General features: G+C 41.6%; 1 protein-coding gene across 1 annotated transcript in view; it reads left to right on the top strand.

The window, feature by feature from the left end:
* The window catches only part of SH2D4B (SH2 domain containing 4B), a 141,542-nt gene that overhangs the window by 4,774 nt on the left and 113,742 nt on the right, over positions 1–23,026 (top strand). The window contains exons 2-3 of the mRNA XM_030569811.1: positions 19,890–20,049; positions 21,143–21,290. Coding sequence (XP_030425671.1) covers positions 19,890–20,049; positions 21,143–21,290 — 308 coding nt within the window. The remainder of the gene's footprint in view (positions 1–19,889; positions 20,050–21,142; positions 21,291–23,026) is intronic.

Raw genomic sequence — 23,026 nt, 5'->3', positions numbered from 1 at the left:
TATTTTTAGCTGTATTACCAATACAGAAGCTAATCCTGGCATTTTTTTAACAATTTGGATTGTTATTTCGGAACTCAGTTTCTTGATAACTGTCTAATGGTGGGGAAAGGGAGGGAAAGATGAAATATATAAACACAAGCTAGCCTTAGCTAGCGGCATTACATCTTTGGGCTGGAATGTTGTAAGAGATTGTAGGACAAACAAGCTTGGGCCTATTAATCAGTGCCTGTACTGAAAGCAGCACTCCAGGAGGTGCTCTTGGTGACTTGTGGGCTTGTACCTTCTAAGCTAAGCAACCAGACACTTGGGAAATAGTTCACTGTAGTAATTCAGAGCCCTCCCCATCTAGTGTCCCTTCTCTCACCATTGGAGATATTTGCTAATAGCAGTTGCAGATGGGCCATATGCAATTGTAGGCAACTTCTTCAGACCATCCCCCTCATGAACTTATCATGCGCAGTCCTAAAATAAGATAAGGTGATGGGTTGTGTGGTGTTTTTTTTTTTGCCCCTACTGCTCCTCTGGAAAGCTATTCCAGAGTTTGCTCCCCTGTGGTTAAAAATCGTAGTGTAATTTCAAATCTAAACTTATTGAAGTTTATAGCCATTTGTTCTTGTGCCAACATTGGCACTTAACTTAAATAACTCCACTCCCTCTCTGATGTTTATCCTTCTGACCTATTTACAGAGCACAATACTATCTCCCCGCAGCCTTAATTTGATTAGGTGAAACAGGTCAAGCTCTTTAAGTCTCCTCTCATAAGGTAGGTTCTCTATTCCTCTGATCATCCTGGTAGCTCTTCTCTGCACCTGTTCCAGTTTGAATTAATCTTTCTTAACCATGGGAGATCAGAATTGCATGCAGTGTTCCTGATAAGGTCTTGCCAGTACCATGAATAATGGTAATAATGCTTCACTACCTGTACTGGAAATACCTCATCTGATGCATCCTAGGATTGCATTAGACTTTTTCATGGTTGCATCACTTTGGCAACTCATCGTCATCCTGTGATAGACCTGACTGTATTGGTCCTTCTCCTCTTCTGTTGCTTCCAACTGATATGTCCCCAGCTTCTAGCAAATATTCTTGTGGTTAGTCCTGAAGTTCATGACTTTTGCACTATTAGATTTCATCCCATTTCTGTAGCTCTACTTCTCAAGGTTGTCCAGATTTTCTTGTGTGATATCAAATCACCAACTAAGAAACCCAGGTTTTATGCAGTTCCCTCAAAGTTTGAAAGAAACTGTGTCCACTTCTAGGAGCCATAATTACAGAATTACAAAAGAAAAATACATTCATATATCAAGGAATAGGAAATGATTTTTCTCTAAAAACATCCACTGGTGTATGGAAAATGGCTGAGTTACAGCTTTTCCACAACAAAAAATGTTGAATTTGTTAGAGAACCAGAGTGGCTTTTTCTTGAAGTTTTAGTGTAGTGTTGAATGTAGTTTGGACCATCTGATCTCCATTTGGTACAATGGACAAAGCCAACTGGATGGTCTGTTAAATGACGTTTTTAAAGGTAAAAAAAGGGGTACAATGCTTAGGCCACCAAGCAACCTGACTGACTGGCTTAATAGTCTTATGTGCTTTCTAATGAATGTGATAGGATTTTCTGTAGGGCTGGAGGAGATTATATGAGTCATCTTTAGTAGCTGTAACATGACTACTCTAATACTCTGATGGCTTCCGTCTTAGCAGTCTTTGCTCAAGGAAGTCCCAAGACTGCAATAGCAGGGTACATGTTACAGCGCAGCATTGCAATGTTCTAGCTGTGTGACTGAAGCTTGCACTATGCCAGTCACAATTGTGCCTGATGCAGGCCAGCATCAGGCACTTTCCTTTCATGGGCACTACATTCATGAACTAGCTGATATTTATTTTAAGTATAATTCTGTATAATATGTATTTTATTAGGTGAGTGATGGATGGCACGGACTTCTAGTGAGAGGTCTTCTAATAAGAATGTAGCCAATTTCTGAGAGGTTAATATTCTGGATCCAATTTATTTACAAACTACTCCTTGGATGGTTCCTGCAGGGGCATATTTCCTTCCATTGCAATATACAAAGCGTACAGTGCCAGGTTTCCTTTTTGCTGAGTGCTAATAGCACTAAAGGAAGTCACCTTGCAACTTCAAGATCCCTTTGGGATTTGCTCAGGTTGACGGACAGCTGTGACATTTGCACAGAAACATATTTATTTGATTAGGCAGCAGTTCTTTAACCATCTTGTCTGAATTGGGACTAAGTGAAGGACCCTGCCACTTTTGATGTAGACTTCTCTGCAGTATCCAGAGTCAAGGTGGCTTGGAGCTGTCTGAATACCAGCAATGAGATTTCAAAAACTCTTGAATTAAGCAGCTGAAGGACAGGCTTGTTGGAGAGGAGAGAATATTGGTTTGCTGCTACTTTATTCTGACATTTATTTGTTGTGAGTTGCAATTCATGAGGCTCAGTCAAGAACGGTTTGTAACAGCTGCATTTCTATTCTCCTATCCTTAACCAGTATAGCTGGGAATAGATTAGCTGGTCTTATTACAGTATGGCTGGAAAATAACTCCTTTATCTAAAAGCTATTCATGTTAGAAAGTCATTGGATATGGATGAAAGCACTTCACGGTAAACAAAAATCCCTATTATTGCAAGCTGGTAGTTGGAGAATACAACATCGTAACTGGTGTGTGTGTGTGTGTGTGTGTGTGTGTGTGTGTGTGTGTGTGTGTGTGTGTGTGTGTGTGTGTGTGTGTAAGAGAGAGAGTGTTAGCAGTACTTCCTTCTACTTCCCAATGATTGCTATAGAAAATACCTCGGACACTACATTATGCACTGAACTCTTGTTTATCTGTATGCACCTAACTCCCATCTTTGAGGATCCTAGCTGAAGAGCCTGATTTTCATTTTACTAAGGCTGCTTTGTATAAACTACTTAGGCTACTATGGAAGGGTAAAGGGGCTTGAAAGTGTGATACATATAATGATCCAAGATCAGATCTACCAGTAAGGCAACTGCTTTCAATTAAACATCAGACTTGAGCCTGTCATAACCTAGTCCCAGATTTGGACCTTAGCGTCCAAAATATGGGGGTTAGCATGAAAACCTCCAAGCTTAGTTACCAGCTTGGACCTGGTACTTGCTGCCACCACCTAAAAAATTAGAGTGTTTTGGGGCACTCTGTTCCCCCTGAAAAACCTTCCCTGGGGACCCCAAGACCCAAATCCCTTGAGTCTCACAACAAAGGGAAATAACCCTTTTTCTTTGGGGCACTCTGGTCCCCCTGAAAAACCTTCCCTGGGGACCCCAAGACCCAAATCCCTTGAGTCTCACAACAAAGGGAAATAATCCTTTTTCCCTTCCCCCCTCCAGGTGCTCCTGGAGAGATGCACAGACACAAGCTCTGTGAATCCAAACAGAGTGACTCCCCCTCTCCGTTCCCAGTCCTGGAAACAAAAAACACTTTCCTCTTTACCCAGAGGAAATGCAAAATCAGGCTAGCAAATTCAACACACACAGATCTCCCCTGATTTCTTCCTCCCACCAGTTCCCTGGTGAGTACAGACTCAATTTCCCTGAAGTAAAGAAAAACTCCAACAGGTCTGAAAAGAAAGCTTTATATAAAAAGAAAGAAAAATACATACAAATGGTCTCTCTGTATTAAGGTGACGAAATACAGGGTCAATTGCTTAAAAGAATATTGAATAAAGAGCCATATTCAAAAAGAATACAAATCAAAGCACTCCAGCACTTATATTCATGCAACTACCAAAGAAAAGAAACCATATAACTTACTATCTGATCTCTTTGTCCTTACACTTAGAAACAGAAGACTAGAAAGTAGAAACTACTTCTCCAAAGCTCAGAGAAAGCAGGCAGACAGAAAACAAAGACTCAGACACAAACTTCCCTCCACCCAGAGTTGAAAAAATCCGGTTTCCTGATTGGTCCTCTGGTCAGGTGCTTCAGGAGAAAGAGACATTAACCCTTAGCTATCTGTTTATGACAGAGCCCCTTCAAATTTTTTAGCAGCACTCAGAACCAAAATCAGCCGAGAATGATTTCAATTTCCAGTTGAGATATAACAGAAATTTCACCACATTTCTCAATAGGAACCAGATCCAACCCACACTGAAGTCAATGGCAAGATTTCCTTTGGCTTCAATGGAAGTTGGATCAGCCCTTAGATTTCCATCATAAGGGGCTGAAATCTCATGAGACTAGTTTGAGATTTTGATGCAGTCAGATTTTAACCTGAACCTTATTAACCTTATTCACCCTTGAATTCAAACCCTTATCTGAACCTAACTCCTATCCTGAACTGAACCGTTATGTCTTAGCATGTATTTAATACATGCATGCCATAGATACTAACTTGTTGCAAAACACATAATTCATTAAATACATAAGAAATTAAATTCAGATCTCTTCAGCAATGTCAAAAACAAAGAACTTGCTGAGGTCAGGCTTGCTTTAATAAGAAATAAGCCCATCCGATTTCACAGTACTACTGAATTATTGGGTTGCTAATTGATGTTCAGTGATTGTTGGGTATTTGTCATGCATTTAACATAAGGCATTTCTAGAGCTGGGTTTTAATTTAGCCTTTAACCCCAAAAGGTTGGCTGCCATTCATGGAATAAAAGTATCCTCGGATATTTACCAGCATGTGATATTATGGATTTTTGTACTTTGGAGACATAATCTCAGTGCAGCTGTGAGTTGGGAAGGGATTAAACAGAGGCTTTTAAAAACATCTTTTGACTTCTCTGATCCTGTGATCACTAGGATCTATAGTAGCCTACAATAGAACCTAGATATGTGTCAGCTGGAGCAGTTCCACAGGGACTGCTCTGGCAGCCAAGGATCAGCCAAAATACTGTGCTCCTCGGTCTCAACCCTTCCCTCCCAACATGTCCGCAGCGCAGAGTGGGAGTGACCTAGTGCCAGCTACGCTGCCTTTATTCCACCAGAGAATTCTCGTATATCTGGGGAATCCTTAGTCGTCCCTTTCTCTGAAGCATCTGACATTGGCTGCTCTCAGAAACAGGATTTTGCACTAGATGAAACGTGGTTATGTTTATGGAAATTGGTATGTACCCATGTCTCTGTTTGCTGCAGTCTGTTGCTAGGACTAACTGGACACTGCAATGTTCAGGCAGGCTTTCTTATAAATGTGAACAATCTGGCTATTAACTCTCTGGAAACAAGATGAGGCTGTAACTGTCTGAGCTCATGAATACTTGATGTGGAAAGAGAACAGTACTGCAACTAAGCACAGAATTTACCAAAGCAAATTTGGTATTTCTCCCTGATTTTTTCCTTTTCTTATATAAATGACTATTTATGGCCTGAAAGGGACTGCATTTAGTTACAAAAGTATTCTAGGGGTTGGTAGGTATGGAGAAGCTGTGTTCATTAGTGTAAATTATCCAGCATCCAAATCGGATAGGTAAGATCTTTGATACCTTCTGATGGCTCCAAGTCAGAAACTGCCTCATTCTGTCATTCATTTTCCATAGGGGCAACTTCTGCTCACCTTCAAAGAGGGGTAGAATTGGGTCCAGAAACCACATTGGTATTTATTTATTTATTTTTAAGAAGATGAAAGTGAAGGATCAACTGGATAATACTTGTTATGGATGAATTCACAACAATCCACTTTGTACTTTCAAAAATTCTTAAATGACTTCTACTGACAGGTCCAAGTATAGTGGATGGGCCACTAATTTCTTTCTAAAGCACAGGCATTAAGTTCTGGATATAATCTCCCAGTTGAAAGTATCTAAATGTGAAAATGATATTACAATGAACCACAGCCAGAGCGCGAGTAAGATGTCTGAGTCACATTGGAGACCAAATTAAAAATACTATGCACTTTCTGTGTTTCCTTAAGGGAGTATATCTGTAGTGTAGAAAACATGAAAATGTATCATGTGAACAACTTTTCCCACCCCCTTTTTGCCTTTTTGTGTACATTATATACCTACTTTACAGTAAAGTAGCAAACACTCTAACTCATCTCATTTGATCCTGTAGGGATATACCACAGCATAATTATTTCCATGGTAACAGGCAGTAATTCCATAAATAAAGGATTATGAGTTCATTACATGATCAGGACACAGCAGAAGAATCTGAGCTATAAAGATCTGATGCTCAGAAGTGCTGAGAGACAATAATTCCACTGATGTATTAATATGACACATTTAAATTCCCTCCTTTTTCAAAAAGGAAGCAAAACTGCACAGCACTGAATGGGAGTTAGAATTTTTTTCCTCTGTTAAGTTGATTTTTAAAAAGCATGTGTTTGAAGCTCCTCCAAGCTTTAGAATGTAATCTTGGTAGAGATGGATTAATGGTCAGCGTGCAGGTGTGGAAGACAAATGGAATTTATCCCAGTGGCTCCATAATTTATTGCATGGCTATGTTTTTTCACAAGAATATTGCAATCAGATAATTAGGCTGTACATTTTAACAGAAGCAACTGCTGGAATTCATGTTGTAAAAAGTGTTTCCATATTACTCCCTCAGTCACTCAGAACTGTATGTCTAAAAGTGAATGTTGCTGACAATGTTTTCTAGGTGTATTTCCCCCTTTAGAGTTTGCCAGCTCCTGAGAGGCTGGTCTGAGCCTACAAGAGCTAAAACAGTAATGGCTCCAGAGCCTCTGGATATCATTTCCCAGCCTGCTTAGGGCCTGGGCTGGGACAGACTAGAAGGAAACTCCTGCAAAAGCCAATACGGAGGCTTCTGATGGGGTGATTTACATAGACAGTTTGCTGGCCCAGTGATGAACCAGAACTGTTCACGTGCTTTCTCATTTACACACACACACTAGTGGGAGGGGACAACCTGACCCATTTACAAAGCTGCTAGGTTTAGTTTCACTTTTGCAGCTTCTGAGTTTGGGAGGCGAGAGCATAGGTGAACAGCCCAGGGAGTCTCTGTTTAGCTCCCAATTTCCACAAAAAGAGACTTTTAGAACTGCTGTGGGATCTAATACCTGGGTCAGGTAGCTCCAGCTCTGCAAACACCAGTGGTTGGAAAGGCAGAAAACCAACCTGCTGCTAGCTACCTAAAGCCAGCCAGTACCTCCACAGGACTCTGGATCAGGGGGACGGGAAAGGACCCTGTCCCACCCATGGATGAAAACACACTAAGGGAGTCCCCTTATGTTTTTTTTTCAAGCCAATGAATGTTTGCAGTGTTGCTATACCATTCTCCAGACTCATCTTAGGCAATCCATCTTCCTGGGAAGGTGCCGGGGTATATTTGTGACTATTCAGAGGTGGGGAATTTGTTATATTGTTGATGTGTTAGCTTTTTAGTTATGCTTCACCCTTTCCTTCTCTGGAGACTTTTCCTTCTCCTGTCCCCAGTAAAGTCCCCCTTTGTATACTATTGTTTTTGGGTGTGGCATTTCATTGGCTGGGCTTTATTATTGTATTCCATTTCTTGAGTACTGGGTTATACTCCTCGGGGAAAATAGCTAATACCACTAATTTTAACAAGGGACAGCACCCATTGTGTCCCAAGCACAGGGAAGAGTCACCTTAGGTGGAGGCACTGGGCGTCACAACCCAGGACCCAACATATGTGAGGGGGATGGATCACTTGAGAGTTGCTCTGTTATTTTCATTCCCTTTGGAGTGTCTGGCATTGGCCACTGGGCTAGATGAACTGTTGGTCTGATGCAGTATGGCCGTTATGTTATATTAAGATGATGTTGCATGTGTCTCAGGGGCAAACTTAGTTGTGTCCTTCAAAAAGTACTGATATTTATTGGCTATAAAAAGAGCGCTGGAGTCACTAAGGTGCATGGTGCCTTCCAGTGGTAAAAGGCCAAACTGGTTCACACTGAATTTAATTCAGTTGTATGTACCACTTCAATTCTACCCCCGTGTGCACAGGCTTTGTAATAAAGCCTTCAATTATAGATCACATATTTTGTTGCCTTTCTTGAGATGCATGCGCTATTTCCCCCCCACTCCATATTAGAAACATGATAAGCTATAACCATATTAAAAACACTTTGAGACACTTATAGGTAGAGGTAGGTGAATAATATTCACTGAAGTCCCTTTTTCATAACCAAAAACCCAAAGTCTAATAATGTATACCTGCTCAGGTCTAGTTATAAGCCCTAGTATGGCATGGGACTAAGAGAATGCAAAACAACCTGGCAAGCAAAAATATTTTCACTCTTGGACAGATTTGTAAAAATATAGGAGCCCTATATCTACTTGATTAAAATAAGTGAGGAAATGAAAAGTGAGAAAATTCTCTTTTCTCCTTCTCCGTGTTCCACTTACATCATCTCAACCTTTGTGGACAAACCATGCCTATTTGCTTGTGTTTATAGTGTTATTGGAAGTTGTCTGTTAATCTGAATGTATAAGCAGTTAAGAAAAATGCTTATAATCAGCTGTGTTGCAGTTCTTTGTGGAAGCTGAGCTTCTTTCTTTCTTTCTTTCTTACCCCCCCCCCCACCAACTGGAATAATTACTTTGAGTTGTGGCCTATAGATTAAACAAAACATTACATGGTGCCAATAAATTAGAGCACTTTAGGCTACATCTGTGCTACACACCACCAATGGCGGCAGGTAGAGTACGTGTAGCTACATGGCTAAATGAAGAGCAGGCTGCAGCCATGTTGTGGCATGTAGCTATACGTGTCTGTGACAGGGACTGGTAGTGGGGAAAGGCTTCAACAGCAGGGAGCTGGCAGAGACTTTTCCTGTAGCAGGAGCCTTTCCCTGCCGTGGGGGAAGGACTCCAGTAGCAGGACACTACACTGCTAAAAATAGCAGTGTAGGTGGGGAGGCATGCCTTGGGTGAGTAGAGAGCCATGTAGGTGTAACCCCCTTTCCTTCCTGGGTTACTTGGGAGCAGGCAACACTCACCTGTGTGTGTGGACACCTGATGTTGTTGACATGAAAGGGGATCCTGGGGATCCCAGTGATGATGTTGGATAGGTGGGAATACCCCTCTGATGCCGTCCCTTTACTCCTAAAGGAATTTAAAATTGGTGGTGCCTCCACCTGGCTGGCCCCTGTACACATTCAATGGCATGCCTTGGGAACCTCCAGGAATACACCTATTCTAATAATAATCTGTGGCAGGGGGTCTACTCAAAAATACCAGTTATAGATAATATACATCCAATATGCTTAAATTAAATTAGTTAACATATCTTTACTTAACAACTTAAAGAAACAGGTATAACAGACTAAGATTAATTGTCACTACTAATTTAATTCCACAGGGGCAGCTGAATAAAATCAATTAACAAATATAGTATACAGTAATAAATGAAACGTATCTAACTGGCATTTACACTGTCATCATTTACTCCAGCCTAGAAAGTACACTTCTCTGGATTTCTTAGTCCTAGGTACTTGCTTGCATGGGTGCGCTCGAAGATGTGAAGCTGGAGAGAGCACTCTGTTGGTTCTGTGTATCAGTCCAGCCAAGGCAATAAGCTGCACAACCCTTGGCGATTGGTGCTGACCCCACCAAATGTCAGCAACTCTGGGTCCTAGTTCAATGGGAAGATCACCCTGCCTCTCCTCAGACAAGGCCTGGTCTACACTACAGAGTTAGATTGATGGAAGCTGCCTTAAGTCAACCTGTTAATGTATATGTCTATACTACTGGGTCCTTTATGTTGACCTAAGCTGCCTCCGATGTCGACTTCTGTAATTCACCTCTGCAAGAGGCATAGTGCTTAATTTGATTTTCATGGGCTGACTGCGAGGTAGTACAGATGCAGCTTTGTGTAATTCGACTTAATTGGCCTCAAAGTGGTGTCCCACAATGCTCATCTGTGACCACTCTGGAGAACATTCTCAACTCTGCTGCACTGCATCCAGGTACACAGGAAATAGCCCCTTCCCTGCTAAAGCCCTGGGAACTTTTGAATTCCCATTTTCTGTTTGATCAGCATTGGGAGCGTGCTAGCTTGAGCACAGCTGATCATGGAGACTACACACTCCAAATGCGCTCCAGCCTGGAAGTGGTGGTTCTCGTTTTGTGGGGAGAAACATCTGTGCAGGTAGAGTTCTGATCCAGCAGAAGAAACTCTAATATCTGTGCAAAGATCGCTCATGGAATGCAGGAGAAGGGCTACACGAAGGACACACAGCAGTGCCATATAAAAATAAAAGAACTTGGCAAAGCATACCACAAGGCAAGGGAGATGAATAGTCATTCTGATGTTGAACCCCACACATGCCAGCATGACAACGAGCTGCATGTGACTCTTGGGGGTGACCCTACCAGCACCCCCACAAGCAATGTGGACACCTCACAGGTGTGTGAGTCCAGGGACAACAAGGAGGATTATATGGTGGATGAGGAGGAGGATAATGGGAAACAGGTGAGTGGTGGATCCCATTCTCCCCAAGAACCAGGAAATATTTTTAACCCTGGAGCCCTGTGGATCACAGGACATCACTGTGGCCAACTGTGATGCTGGGGAAGGCACCTCTGGTGAGGATACAGTTAAAATGAACGTCCAGTTAAACTTTAGTGGGCACACACGTTTGTTGATATTGCATGTTTACTGTGAGAAAAAGCAAGATGCTTTGACTCTCTGCTTACAAGAGGCTGCTCCAGCTATGCAGAGGGTGGCCTGTGGAAAAACTGTTTATATGAACTGGAATAGCCTGGGAATCCTCCATGGATATCACTAGAAAACTTTCATGGAGGTACTCTGCAATTCTTTGCAGAAGGTTTCTGGGCAGAGCAGTCTTATTTGTTCCACCATGGCAGGACACTTTCCCATACAACTCCTGAATTAATTCAGAATTAATTCATTGCAGTACACGGCATAGCAGCACAAGGACAAGGCCTATACCCAGACCCTTTCAGCATCTCCTTCCTTTCCGACTCTATTACCCTCAGGAGACTGATATCAGATAGGGCTACCTAGGGGAAACAGGGGAAGTTCTCATTAAAAGAATGGGGGGAAGGGCATGTAGACCCCCACCCAGCCCCTCACATTCCGGATTGCAAAACCATGCAGCCTCTAAGGTGCCTTTACGGTGCTCAGCGTGGGTGGGCAAGTAGTTTTAAAGTGGCTGATAGGGGACTGGGACCCCACATGAGAGAGTTCGCAATTTGGGAGTGAAAACTCCACCCCCCACCCCCACAACCCGGTCCCATTCATAAACAGCTATGGAGAAGGGCCATTGTTCAACTAGCTACCTGTGTTCCTGACAAAAGCCTGCCATAAGCTTTATTAAAGGTGCGGTCAACCATGACTCTGGGAGGGCCTACTCATCATAGCTGGAGCAGCAAAACAACACAGTAAATGGTTATGGATTCTGATTATGTTATGGTTTGCACCTAGTGTAAACATTTTATTCATGTACAATGGCTCCTTTATTTTTTATCTTTTCCCCTGACTGACAGCTGGAAATGTGTCCTGCGGCGGGTGATTAGGAGCAGGAGAAAGAGAGAATGTGGGAGGACATGCTGGGACAGCTGACACAGAGCTGAGAGCAAGGAGGATTTCCACTGTCCGAGAGCGTACGGTGCAGGATGAGATGCTTTGGATTATGAGGGACCAGACATATTGAGGCTGCTTGAACTGCAGGAACAGAAGCAGGAAGGTAGAGTCTCTCTGCAGACCTTGGTGGACAGCCAGCCATGCAGAATCATCCTCCCCAAAGAGTTCCATGAGGTGTGGGTGAAAAGTCCGTTATCCCTTTCACTTAACTCGAGGGGGAGGGTACAAGGAACAGAAGGCGCCCGTTCCCCCAGACCTTTAATGGTCTGGAATGCGGTGTTATGTTACATAGCTGAAAATGTTTCTCCCGTTCCAACTGTATAACCCCTTTTCCTCAAGGTTACCTTTTCTCTGTTCTCCCTCTTTACTTATGTTTTTTAAATAAAGTAAATGGATTCGAGAAATAAATGTTCTTTGAGTAGAAGCGGTGGACTTGGGTAGGGGGCTGGCTTTACATGGACAGTGGTACAAGCCAGGTGAAGGTTTGGGAAAGCACAATGCAGACAAGCTGCTCACATTACTGTGACTCATTATTGAAATGGCTTTTGAAAGCCTCGTGGATATGCAGTGCCCCTTGCTGTGCACTTCTTATTGCCCTGGTGTCTGGCTACTCAAAAATGGCTGCCATAGGATCTGCCCATCCCTGCAGAAAATTTCCCCCCTTTTTTCCACAGATATTATGGAGCACACAACAGGCAGTTATAACCATGGGGATGTTCTCCTCACTAAAGTCCAACTTTCTTAGTAGACTTCTCCAGTGCCCTTTCAAATAATCAAAGGCACATTCAACCACCATTCTACACTTGATGAGCCTATAGTTGAACGGTTCCTAACTGCTGTCCAGATGGCCGGTGTATGGCTTCATGAGCCATGGGAGCAAGGGGTAGGCTGGGTCTCCCAGGATAAATATAGGCATCTAAACATCGTCAATGTTAATTTTGTGATCTGGAAAGAAAGTCCCAGATTGAAGCAGTTTGAACAGACTCTAGTTCCTAAAGATGCGTGTCATGAACTTTTTCCAACCATCCTACGTTGATGTCAGTGAAATGTCCCCTGTGATCCACCAGTGCTTGCAACACTATTGAAAAGTATCCATTTTATATACTCTTTGGCAAGCTGATCTGGTGCCAAGAAGGGGATATGTGTGCCATCTATCTCCCCACCACAATTTGGGAACCACATCATATCAAAGCCATCCAGTATGTCCTGCACATTTCCCAGAATCACTACCTTTCGGAGCAGAAATTGATTAATGACCCTGAACACTTGGTGCACAGCAGTTCCCACAGTTGATTTACATACTCTAAATTGATTCCCCACTGACCAGTAACTGTCTGGTGTTGCAAGCTTCCAAACAGTGATTGACACTCGCTTCTCCATTTTCAGAGCAGCTCTCATTTTTATGTTGCTCAACTGCAGGGGAGGGGAGAGCTCTGCACAAAGTTCCTGGAAGGTGGCCTTCTGCATTCAAAAGTTCTGCAGCCACTGCTCATCATCCCATACCTACAAACCAATGCAGTCCCACCAGTCAGTCTTTGTTTCATGGAACCAGAAATGGTGCTCAACAGAATGCAGCTGCTCTGTGACTGCCATCAGTAACTGTGAAATTCCCCCCACTCTCCAATGGCTTGCAGCAGGACTGCTTGCAGGACATCTCTCTGTTCCATGTGGCAGTCCCTACTTTGGCTCTGGAAATACTGCAGGAGAAGGCATGAGGTGTTTGAGATGCTCACAGCAAGAGTGCATAGCTGAGCAGACTCCATGCTTCTCGGGTTAGGTCGTACGCACGGTGGTTTTAAGGTGTGAAAACCACTAGGTTGTTTGCCATTGATGTGAGGAGGGAGCACAGTGCATTATGGGATGCTGAGACAATGTTCCCATTCTCTCCTGCGACAATTTTTTTGGTCCTATGAGACATTGCACAAACTTCCCAAAACACACTGCAGCAAGTTGCACTTTGGAATAGCTACCCACAATGCACTACTTTGTGCATCGAAGCAGGCGCTGCTAGTGAGGACGCACTTCATCAAGACAATGAGCATGGTGTGGCCATGCACAATCAACTTTGTTAATTCGGGGGCTCAAGGTCAAATTAAAATCAACTTAACTTTGTAGTGTACACATTCCTCTGCTGCCCCTTCCCTTGCAAGTACTTTCCCAAACAACAGTGGGGGGTTACTTGCAGTGCTTTCACTGCAGACCCAGTCTCTGCCCTGGTTCCAGTGGCTCTCAGCAGCAGCTTCTGGCTGCCTAGCAGCAGCTCCTGCTATGGGCAGAGCTCCACACCAGCCACTTCACTTCTTTTCCCAAAATGGAGTCCACTGCCTGCTCTCCCTGCACTGCCTGGAAAGCAAGTCTCTCACTCTTCTCCAAGGCATCATGGGAGTTGTAGTCTCTAAGGCTAGATTGCTGCACACAGGATCTTACCAGCTGGAACTCTCCCAATAAATTTCAGAGGCCCCTCTAGCAAAGGGTGCCTACATAGGGTATGTAATCTGCTGTACACACCCTTCAGGGGCAACTTTACTTGCCTAAGCCATGGCCTGCTATCTACATTGCTATTTATGCTCATGCAAGGGGGTGCTATGCATGTATGTACATGCTGCCAAAAGAAGCATTTATCTTGGGGTGTGCATGGCAGCTCATGTAGGTGTAACAGTGCTAGTTGTACTCTAGCTAGCTTGCTAAAAATAGAAGTAAGAATGGGTGTGACAGGGTGCTCAGCAGGAACAGCTGAACCAGCCCTCTGTCACTCCAGCTCCAATTAAAGGAGATAAATAGTGGCTGGTTTGGGGATCCTGTGGCTGATTGGCAGAGGAGAAATAGTTGCCAGCCTGATTAGCTTGGGGCTATACACAGGCCCAGAGGGAGGAAGTAAAAGGGGGGAAGCCAGGGAAGGGAAGGGAAGGGAAGGAGCAGAGCAGCCATCCTGGCCCAAGAGATGAAGAAGTCCTCAAGGCTGGAACACACAAGCTTTATTAGTGCCATCCCACCACCTTCTCACCATGTAAATAAACTACCTTAGAGGATCTTTATTGTCCTGCTCAAGTACACTTCAGTTAATAGCTTGTGCAATGAACTTGGAGGGTGAGTATATAAGGGAATGTGTCCAACCCACAATTCCCTGCATCTTTATTTCTGTCCTAAAACCTTATTCCATGTGTGTATGTGCTGGGCAGGACTGCAACCAGTGAAATTTGGAATGGAATACAGCATATTTTTGAAATCCAAGCAGAAACCTTTGAAGAAGATGTAAAAGTCATTAGTTCTGAACAGAGTGTGGTGATTAAATCTTATTCAAAATGCAGACTGTGCTTTAAAATATATCAGGTATCTAAATTCAGAAGGAACAAAAACAATCCCCCAGAAGCTACAGTATGTCTTGAAACTACAAAGGGAAATCAGGCTGATTGGCCCTATGCTAGAGAGCTGTATGCTGCTACAGTCTGTTTCAAATGCTGAATAGGTTTCAGGAGAATTTAACTTCTTCACAGTAATTATAGACAAGAGGGGGTGTCATAAACAGATGGTTAAGGGTTAATGCCTCTTTTACCCTTAAAGGATTAAAAAGTTCACCTAGCCTAGCTAACACCTGACCAGAGGAACCAATGGGGTAACAAGATGTTTCAAAAGGAAGGAGGGAAGTTTTTCCTTTGTTGAGAGTTTCAGTTTCAGCCAGAGTGAAAAAGATCAAGAAACCAGCCTCTTAACAGAGTAGTAAGTTTTAGAAAGGAATAAATAGGTTTATGTTTATTTCTTTGTAACCTGCATTATGCAATTAGAGGTAGAATCAAATTGGGTATTTTTTTGTGTAACTAAATTTGTGCCCAGGGGAACATCCTCTGTGTTTTGAATCTGTTGTCTGTGAGAGTAGCTGGTATGCTAATCTCTCCTAGAGGGTTTTCTTTTACCTTTCTTTTCTTTAATTAAAAGCCTTTTTCTTAATACCTGATTGATTTTTCCTTGTTTTTAGATCCAGGGGGATTGGATCTGGACTCACCAGGGACTGGTGGGAGAAAGGAAGGGGGTTGGTTAATTTCTCCTTGTTTTAATATCCAAGGGATTGGATCTGGATTCACCTGGGAATTGGTGAAGGAGTCTCTCAAGGCTACCCAGGGAGGGGAAGGTTTTGGGGGGAAAGAGAGTGATCCAGACACTGAAAATACTGGATGATGGCAGTGATACCAAATCTTAACTGGTAATTAAGCTTAGAAGTGTCCATGCAGGTCCCCACATCTGTACCATAAAGTTCAGAGTGGGGAAGGAACCTTGATGGGGGAAAAGAAAAGAAATACTTTATGCAGAGATGAGGGCCATAGAGTGGTTTTATGAACACAAGGCTTCCCAATGGCAAAAGAGGGGGAGTTATTTTGTTGTTGTGTGACATCTGCAGCCATCCAGGGTAGGAATGGTGGTAGGAAGCCAAACCACAATGAAGTTAGACTTTATCAGTGGAAACACAGGGCTTTGTTTTAAAAGGTTATTAAGCAGAGTTTAAATTTCATTTCATGTGTCTGGGATTCTAAATCAGCAGTGCTCTAACGTTTTCAAACTATAATTTTAATTAGTCTGTTGCACTCCATGTAATACAATGGCAGCAGGGTTACCTGCACGCTCCTGCTTTCTTTGCTAGGCGAAGCAAGTGGCTTGTGGCTCATGAGTAACAGCATAGCTGGGAGACTTGACTCCAAAGCGGGCTTTGAATGAACTTTGGCTTAGGTCCCTCACAAAAACTGGAGATAGATAACAAATGGGAATTGTCAGGGATGCCATAATTGTTAGAACAATGATAAATGAGCCTGCATAAAGGAAGCTGACTCCAGCAATATTCCATCAACTGCTGCCTCTGTTTTAAACTGCTTTTAATTAGCAGCACACATGCAAATGAATCCAGATTATAAACCAGAACTTCTATAAAAAGAAAACTAAGCTTCTGCCCACATGTCCTACTTACTAGAGACAGTGTAAGACTATTATTTTTCATATATTTCAGTGCATGCTAAATCTTATTTGCAGTGTGAATGTTATAGCTGTTTTAAAATTTAAGACAGATATCTCTTTCTTTGCAAATCAGGTTGCCTCCCTCCCAACAGTTTTCAAATGGTGCATATGTTTTTCTTGTAAGGAAGCTGATAGGAAATATGGAAACTTCTATTACTAGTCAGCCATAATATTGTCTCTCATCTACCATAGGGATACCCAAATAACAGTTTGAAGGCCAAGTGCAGCCTATAGCAGCATGGTCAGTGGAGATTGACTCTTATACACAAGAGCCTTGTTCTGTAGGGCCTTGTTTTGTGTTTTCCTTGCTGTGAACTCAACCCAGAAACAGACTGTTAATCTGTTGGGGACGCACTTGGTATAACCCCAGGTAATTCGGGAGAATGGAAGGCCATGAGAGCTGATGAAGTTCTCTTGTTCTGAGCCATAGTGTACCAGCTCCTCCATTTTGAGTTTTGCTCCTCCATTTTTAGTTTTACTCCTCCATGTTTGACCTCAGGTTGCCCTTGTTGGGAGGGGCTAGTCCTACTCCCTCTGTTGCTGGGCAGATTTAACCTTTGGGCGGGAAACTGAACTGTTACTAGGCAGACTTGGCCTTGGGTGGGGACTGTGTGAGTGACAGATCATGTTATAATGTGTATCAGTTTTGGTTCCAGTATAATTAGTTAGGTAAGCTGTTTGTTTGGCGCGCTTGATCTGAGTCCTGTATGGCTCCAGGCGTCTTATTTGAGCTCAAATAAAGTTTGGTTACTTCTCCACCCTGCTGTGTTTAATTGGATGCGAAGCACACCGGGCAACGGACCCACCGTTGCCACCCTCAGGCACTCTGTACCGGCAACAAATCTATCACACAAACTACTGTATAAGCAAAAGCAAACACTATCATTCAAAATGACATGGTTCTGAATGTTTGTGATCAGTGTATATATATATTTTCCATGCATAGTAAGTGTAGTCTTGTACCTCCTGGAAAGTTACCATGGTGTTGCAAATTTTGGATGCTGGCGTGCTATGTCAAGAGCTGCTAGGAAAAAAATTCACTGCCCTGTAAGCAGTTTAGATCTTGCAGTAGGTGGAGGGCTGAACTCCATGAAGGATACTCCTTCACAGATCTGCTGCAAGTAGAGAACTGTACATCAGTAGACACAATTTTGCTTTATAGCTGTTTTGGGGTGCTATGATAAGAATGGTTACCTTAAATGAACAACCAGTAGAAGACTAACTTTGTTTAAATCAAAGTGTCTAAAAGCCAGAGATGGAATAAACCTAAAGTTATCCAGTCCTCTTCCCTTCTCATGCAGGTTTGTTTCTAATAGTATATTATTTTAAATGTTCTGTTGAGACTAATTTATATGTGTTAAGCAATAGGGTTTCCCCACCTCCTCCTGTGGCGGATGAAGAGTGGGTTTACTTTGTTGTTAAGGTAGTAGACTGGGACTCGGACTTGAGTTGAATTCCTGATTCTTCCCCAAAATTCCTATATGAATTTGGGCTAGTTCTTTAATGTCTCTGTGCCTTAGATCCACAGCTGTAAAATAAGAATAGCAATACTCCCCCTTTCAGTCATTCTCTATTGTGTTGGTTTAGATTTTAAGCTCTTTTACATAGGGACTCTCTTTTGCTGGTTGAAAATTTTTAACTGAAAAATCCTCATGTGAAAAAAAGGGGATTTGTTGAAAACAATTTTTTTGGTGGGGAGCAGGAAAAGTGTCCTTACTGATGAGAAATCTCAAAACAAAAATTAAAAAAATCTTTTTTTTTTTTAACTATAACCAAACCTTACAGACAACTATTTCTTGATTGCCAAAGCAGGCAAACTCAGCCTGTGCAGGTAAAGTAGTGAAGGACATTTCACTTCTAGAATCCCTGTTCAGCTCTTAAGTACTTATATGGCCCCTCTGTAGTATCTGAGCACCTCCTCACAATCTGTAATGTAGTTTATGTCACAAGAGTGTTGTGAAATTAGGAAGAACTTAATTTATCTGACTCTGTTCCCCATCTGTTAAATAGGGGGTAAAGTGACTTGGCCAGGGTCACACAGGAGAGTGGACCAAAGAATTGAACCCAGTCCTGAGAGCCTCACCATTGGCCAAGCTTTCCTCTTTTGGTCTTAGAATTGATCTTATTTTTGGGTCTAAAAGACTAGAGCCTTCTCTTAACTTGACTTGCAGGCTGCAAGTACTTTGAGGCAAGAATTTCATTTTCAAAGTGTCCATATTTGAGTTACTTATTTCTTTTGCTGCCCACTCATCACATTGTCTTTTTGGATGCTGCTCTTGGAGAAACTACAAAGCTTTCTGATCAGATTGCACGGTGAAACCCATCTCCAGCTTTATGAAGAGTATTACTGATGTTGGTTTGGGGCAGATTTGCAGGGGAGGCACTTCTACCTACAGTCTAAATTTTACCTCTAGAAGTGAAAAAGCTGTTTTGGTTGTTCTAAAGAAAAAATAAACTAAAGGCATATGGTGTTCAAGCTGAATTGGCTTAAAATTGTATATGCTGTGGAGGGGCTGTCCAGCTATTGCTGATGCATAAAATTGTGAAATTGGTAGATTATGCTATAATCTTTCGGCCTGATAGATGGATGTGTGTATCATTATTAGTGCTGTACCAACTGATAAATTATACTGATCTGTTAGAGAGAGTTTAAATATCTGGTGCCTGTGGGGCTGGAAGAGACCTACAGCTTTGAAAAAAGAGTAATTTCTAAAGACATCCTCTAGAGATGAAGATTTTGATTCATATGGCTGTGTATTAAAGTTGTGCCTGTGAGAAATATATCAATAGGCCAGAGACGCAGGAAGAGTATGCACACTCCAAAGGGGTCTATTTTGTGCTGTGAATCTGCTAAATTCACAAATAAGCAGCAGGAGTCTCAGAACAGCAGTGAGATTTGACTTCTCCCAGCTACCACACTAATTAGGTGCTAGGATACTAATCAGGATGGTGCCAGTTTACAACATTTTTTTAAATGGGTTTACCTTTTATTTGCTCTCACAGATGTATGAGATTGATAGCACTGTTGAAAGCCACGTATAATGCGCACAGCCTACCCCTATTTATCATCACAGCTCTGTCAGAAAAGCCTCCGTCATGCTCTGCAACATGCTACAACAAATCACACAGTGATTCTGGGATTATTTCTATTACATTAGCATCTAGAGGCACAAACTGAGCACTATAGAAAATGCTATCCCTGCCGCATAATACATATAGTAGGGCATGCCAAGTATGAGGGCTCAGTCCTACCTTTTAGCTTTCCTTTACTTTGTGGGTTTAATTTTCTAGCACAGTTTCATCTATATTTGTTTCTGAATCTGAGCAAGTTGCTTAATAAATCCTTTCCATGTTTGTTTTGGTGGCTATTACAGGTAATGACAGACGTGTGCAGTGGCTGCATGGGAGTGATGGTGAGATCTGGGTCTGGATTATGGGAGACTCCCCAGGTGACAAGCCATATAAACAAATTTCTGAGGAACTAATGGCAGAACGAGCCAGGCAACAAGCACAAAAGGAGGCAGAAGAACTATGGTGAGATTTTATGACTCTAAATTGATGGCCCATTTGACACAATGACACAACTATTGGAAAAACCAAATTAAAAAAATCCATATTTTTTCATTCATTTAGAATTCTTTAGTGAAAAATGCCCCTTTCAAATCAATGTCAACTACTTCTGGTGATAGGAATGATGTTGAGATTAGGCTGGGTCTAATCGTGATCTAAACTATTTACCTGCTCAGTTGGCTTGTTTTATTTGTTTGCAATCTGCTTTTGGATGACAAATCAGAAACAGCAGCTGTAGTCAGGCGTACAAATTTCTGACTGAAGTTTGGCACATAAAGCCTATTACTGAGTGGCTTATTTGCATGTTAGCATAATTGACTCAGGAAAGTGCCATTAACTGTATTTCCAATGACGCCTATGACAGCTTTGGAATTGGTCAGAGGGTGTGTTGATGCCCAATGGCATTGAGAGATGCGGCTCCATGCAGATCTTGCTCTATGGTAATACTCTGAACAGGGATTGGAACAATGTGGTGTTGTTTCATATTTATTCTTTTTATTAGATTTTCTTAGTTAAAGTCAAAATATGCTGCTTCTGAATGTGGATGTTGCATATTTAACTTGGGATTCAAACATCAATCTGTGCTCGGCCTGTTGCATTGTCACCAGTAATAAAGATTTTGCCACTAGAATTTAGCAGATAGCTGCTTTGATGTGTGAGGCAGAATAGATTTCAGATCACTATCTCATTGCTGCTTTGGCTTTGCATTGCTGACAAGAAATATCTGGTTTTCATCAGAAAAGGAAATAGCTATGGTCTGAACCAAAGACAGCCAATGAACAAATTTCAGATTTTAGAAGGTGCTATTTTAAGTCACTTTCCAAGACTGAAAATGTCTGTCCCTTGTATGCTGTATGTGTATGCTTGGAATTAGGCTTATTGTACTTTACTTGTTAAATACATTTTAAATTATTTTTCCATGTGTATTTTCCTAGACTTACATGAACCAGTTATCACCGATAGTACTAAGAATCTAGGCTTGTTTACTCTAACTTTTTCTCACTTCCTAGAGACCAGTCTTTAACTATTTTTGTTTTTTTCAAATTCTTTTCTGAAGGAAGCAAAAAGAGGCTGAAATTACAAAGAAGTTCCGGGATGCTATGGCTAAGGAGAAAGCCAAAATAGTGGCAGAAAAGTGGAAATTAGAAACAGAAGATCGAAAAGCAGCCAAACTGATGGAGGAAAAAATTCAGGAGGAATTAAAGGTTTGCATGCAATCATCTTTAGCCTTCATATTCATTTTTCCCATATAGATTCACAACTCCTATCACCTATAAGCATTACAATCTTTTCTACTGGAATGTATAAGTAGAACCATTGTATTCATTAGAACAGATGGGTGAATAACTTTAAACGTGTTACATATCACTTTCACAAATGTCACTATAGTGATTACATGGCGTATTCAACTAACACATTTACGGAATTGGCTATAAATGTTGGATGAATAATAATAATAGGAGAGGGGAAAACATACTTGTATAACTTTTTTTGAAGATGTTAAAATTTGTTAAACATTCTGAATATTTGATAAGTAATTGATGTATGTATTTAATCTAAAAATGCTTTGGCTATTTTTTCTTTAATATTGTGATGAGCTGATCCTGCTCCAATTAAATTAATGGGGAAAACTGCAATTGATTCTGATTAGAGAAGGCTGTTTGACTAATTTTAGTTGTATTTTTTCTATAACATCTTCCACGTGGTCAGTTCTTAATAGTCATTTAACTCTTAGGGCACATCTGCGCTGCAGCTATGCTACTACAATGCTATAGTATAGATTAATCAATGCGGGGGGGTTCTGTTGATCAAGTTAATTCATCTCTCAGAGATGTAAGTCAGGTCAAGAGAAGATGTAGCTGTGTCTACACTGAAAATTAGATTATCCCAGTGGTTCCCAAACTGGGGTTTGAGAACCCCTGGGGGTTCACAAAATGTTACAGGGGGTTCTTGGAAAAAAGTTCCCTAATGGCGGACAGAGCTGTTCCTAGGAACTTTGGGCAGCATGGGGCCAGCAGCCTGGAGCCCCTGGACTTCCAAGAGCTAAGAGGATCAAAGCAAGCATATCTATCACACTGAGATTTAAACTTCAAGACTCCTTATAAGAGATGGAAAGGAAGGTGGATATTTTTTGCTGTTTTTAAAATTAAATAGGCAGCTAGTATTGCTTTTAAAATTATTATGATGAACAAATTTAAACTTTGTTGTAACATGCGTTGTTTGTGTGGACTGCTCAAGATCTGAATACTTGTGTAGGAGGAATTCTTTGAGTTGGCTTCTTAAATACCTTCATGCTGTTTCAAATCTGATATCCTTTGATGAAATGTAGGAGCATTGTCTTATAACAGGCTTATTCAAAGTGATACAACCTACAAAATTTAGATCTTGGAAGACTGTTGCCATTTTCATAATGTAATAAATACTGTAATGATAAATAAGAACATAAGAATGGCCCTACTTGGTCAGACCAAGGGTCCATCTAGCCCATTATCCTGTCTTCTGACAGTGGCGAGTGCCAGGTGCCCCAGAGGGAATGAACAGAACAGGTAATCATCAAGTGATCCATCTCTTTTCGCTCATTCCCAGCTTCTGGCAAACAGAGGCCAGGGACACTTGATAATAATTAGTGTGTAATAAGCATGTCATAAAAACAAAGCTTATATTTCCAAGATCACTACTTTTATAATATATACTCAGGTAAATGAGAATCCCTGGAAATATTCATTTTTAGGAGGGGGTTTGCGAGACTTGACATTTTAGTGAAAGGGTTTCACAGGTTGTTAAAGTTTGGGAACCATCCTAACTACAGTGGTTGGGACATGAAATTTTTCATAGCCCTGAGCAACATAGCTAGGTTGATCTAATTTTTAAGCATACATGAGGTTTTAGTCTTTATCTCCTATTTTGTATTTATTTAATGTAGTTTTTTCTATGATCCCAT

This window comes from Gopherus evgoodei, chromosome 7 (genome assembly GCF_007399415.2).
Source record: "Gopherus evgoodei ecotype Sinaloan lineage chromosome 7, rGopEvg1_v1.p, whole genome shotgun sequence".
In the NCBI taxonomy this organism is placed as follows: domain Eukaryota; kingdom Metazoa; phylum Chordata; order Testudines; family Testudinidae; genus Gopherus; species Gopherus evgoodei.
Note: the sequence above shows the minus strand (reverse complement) of the source record. Positions and strands in the feature narration are given on the sequence as shown.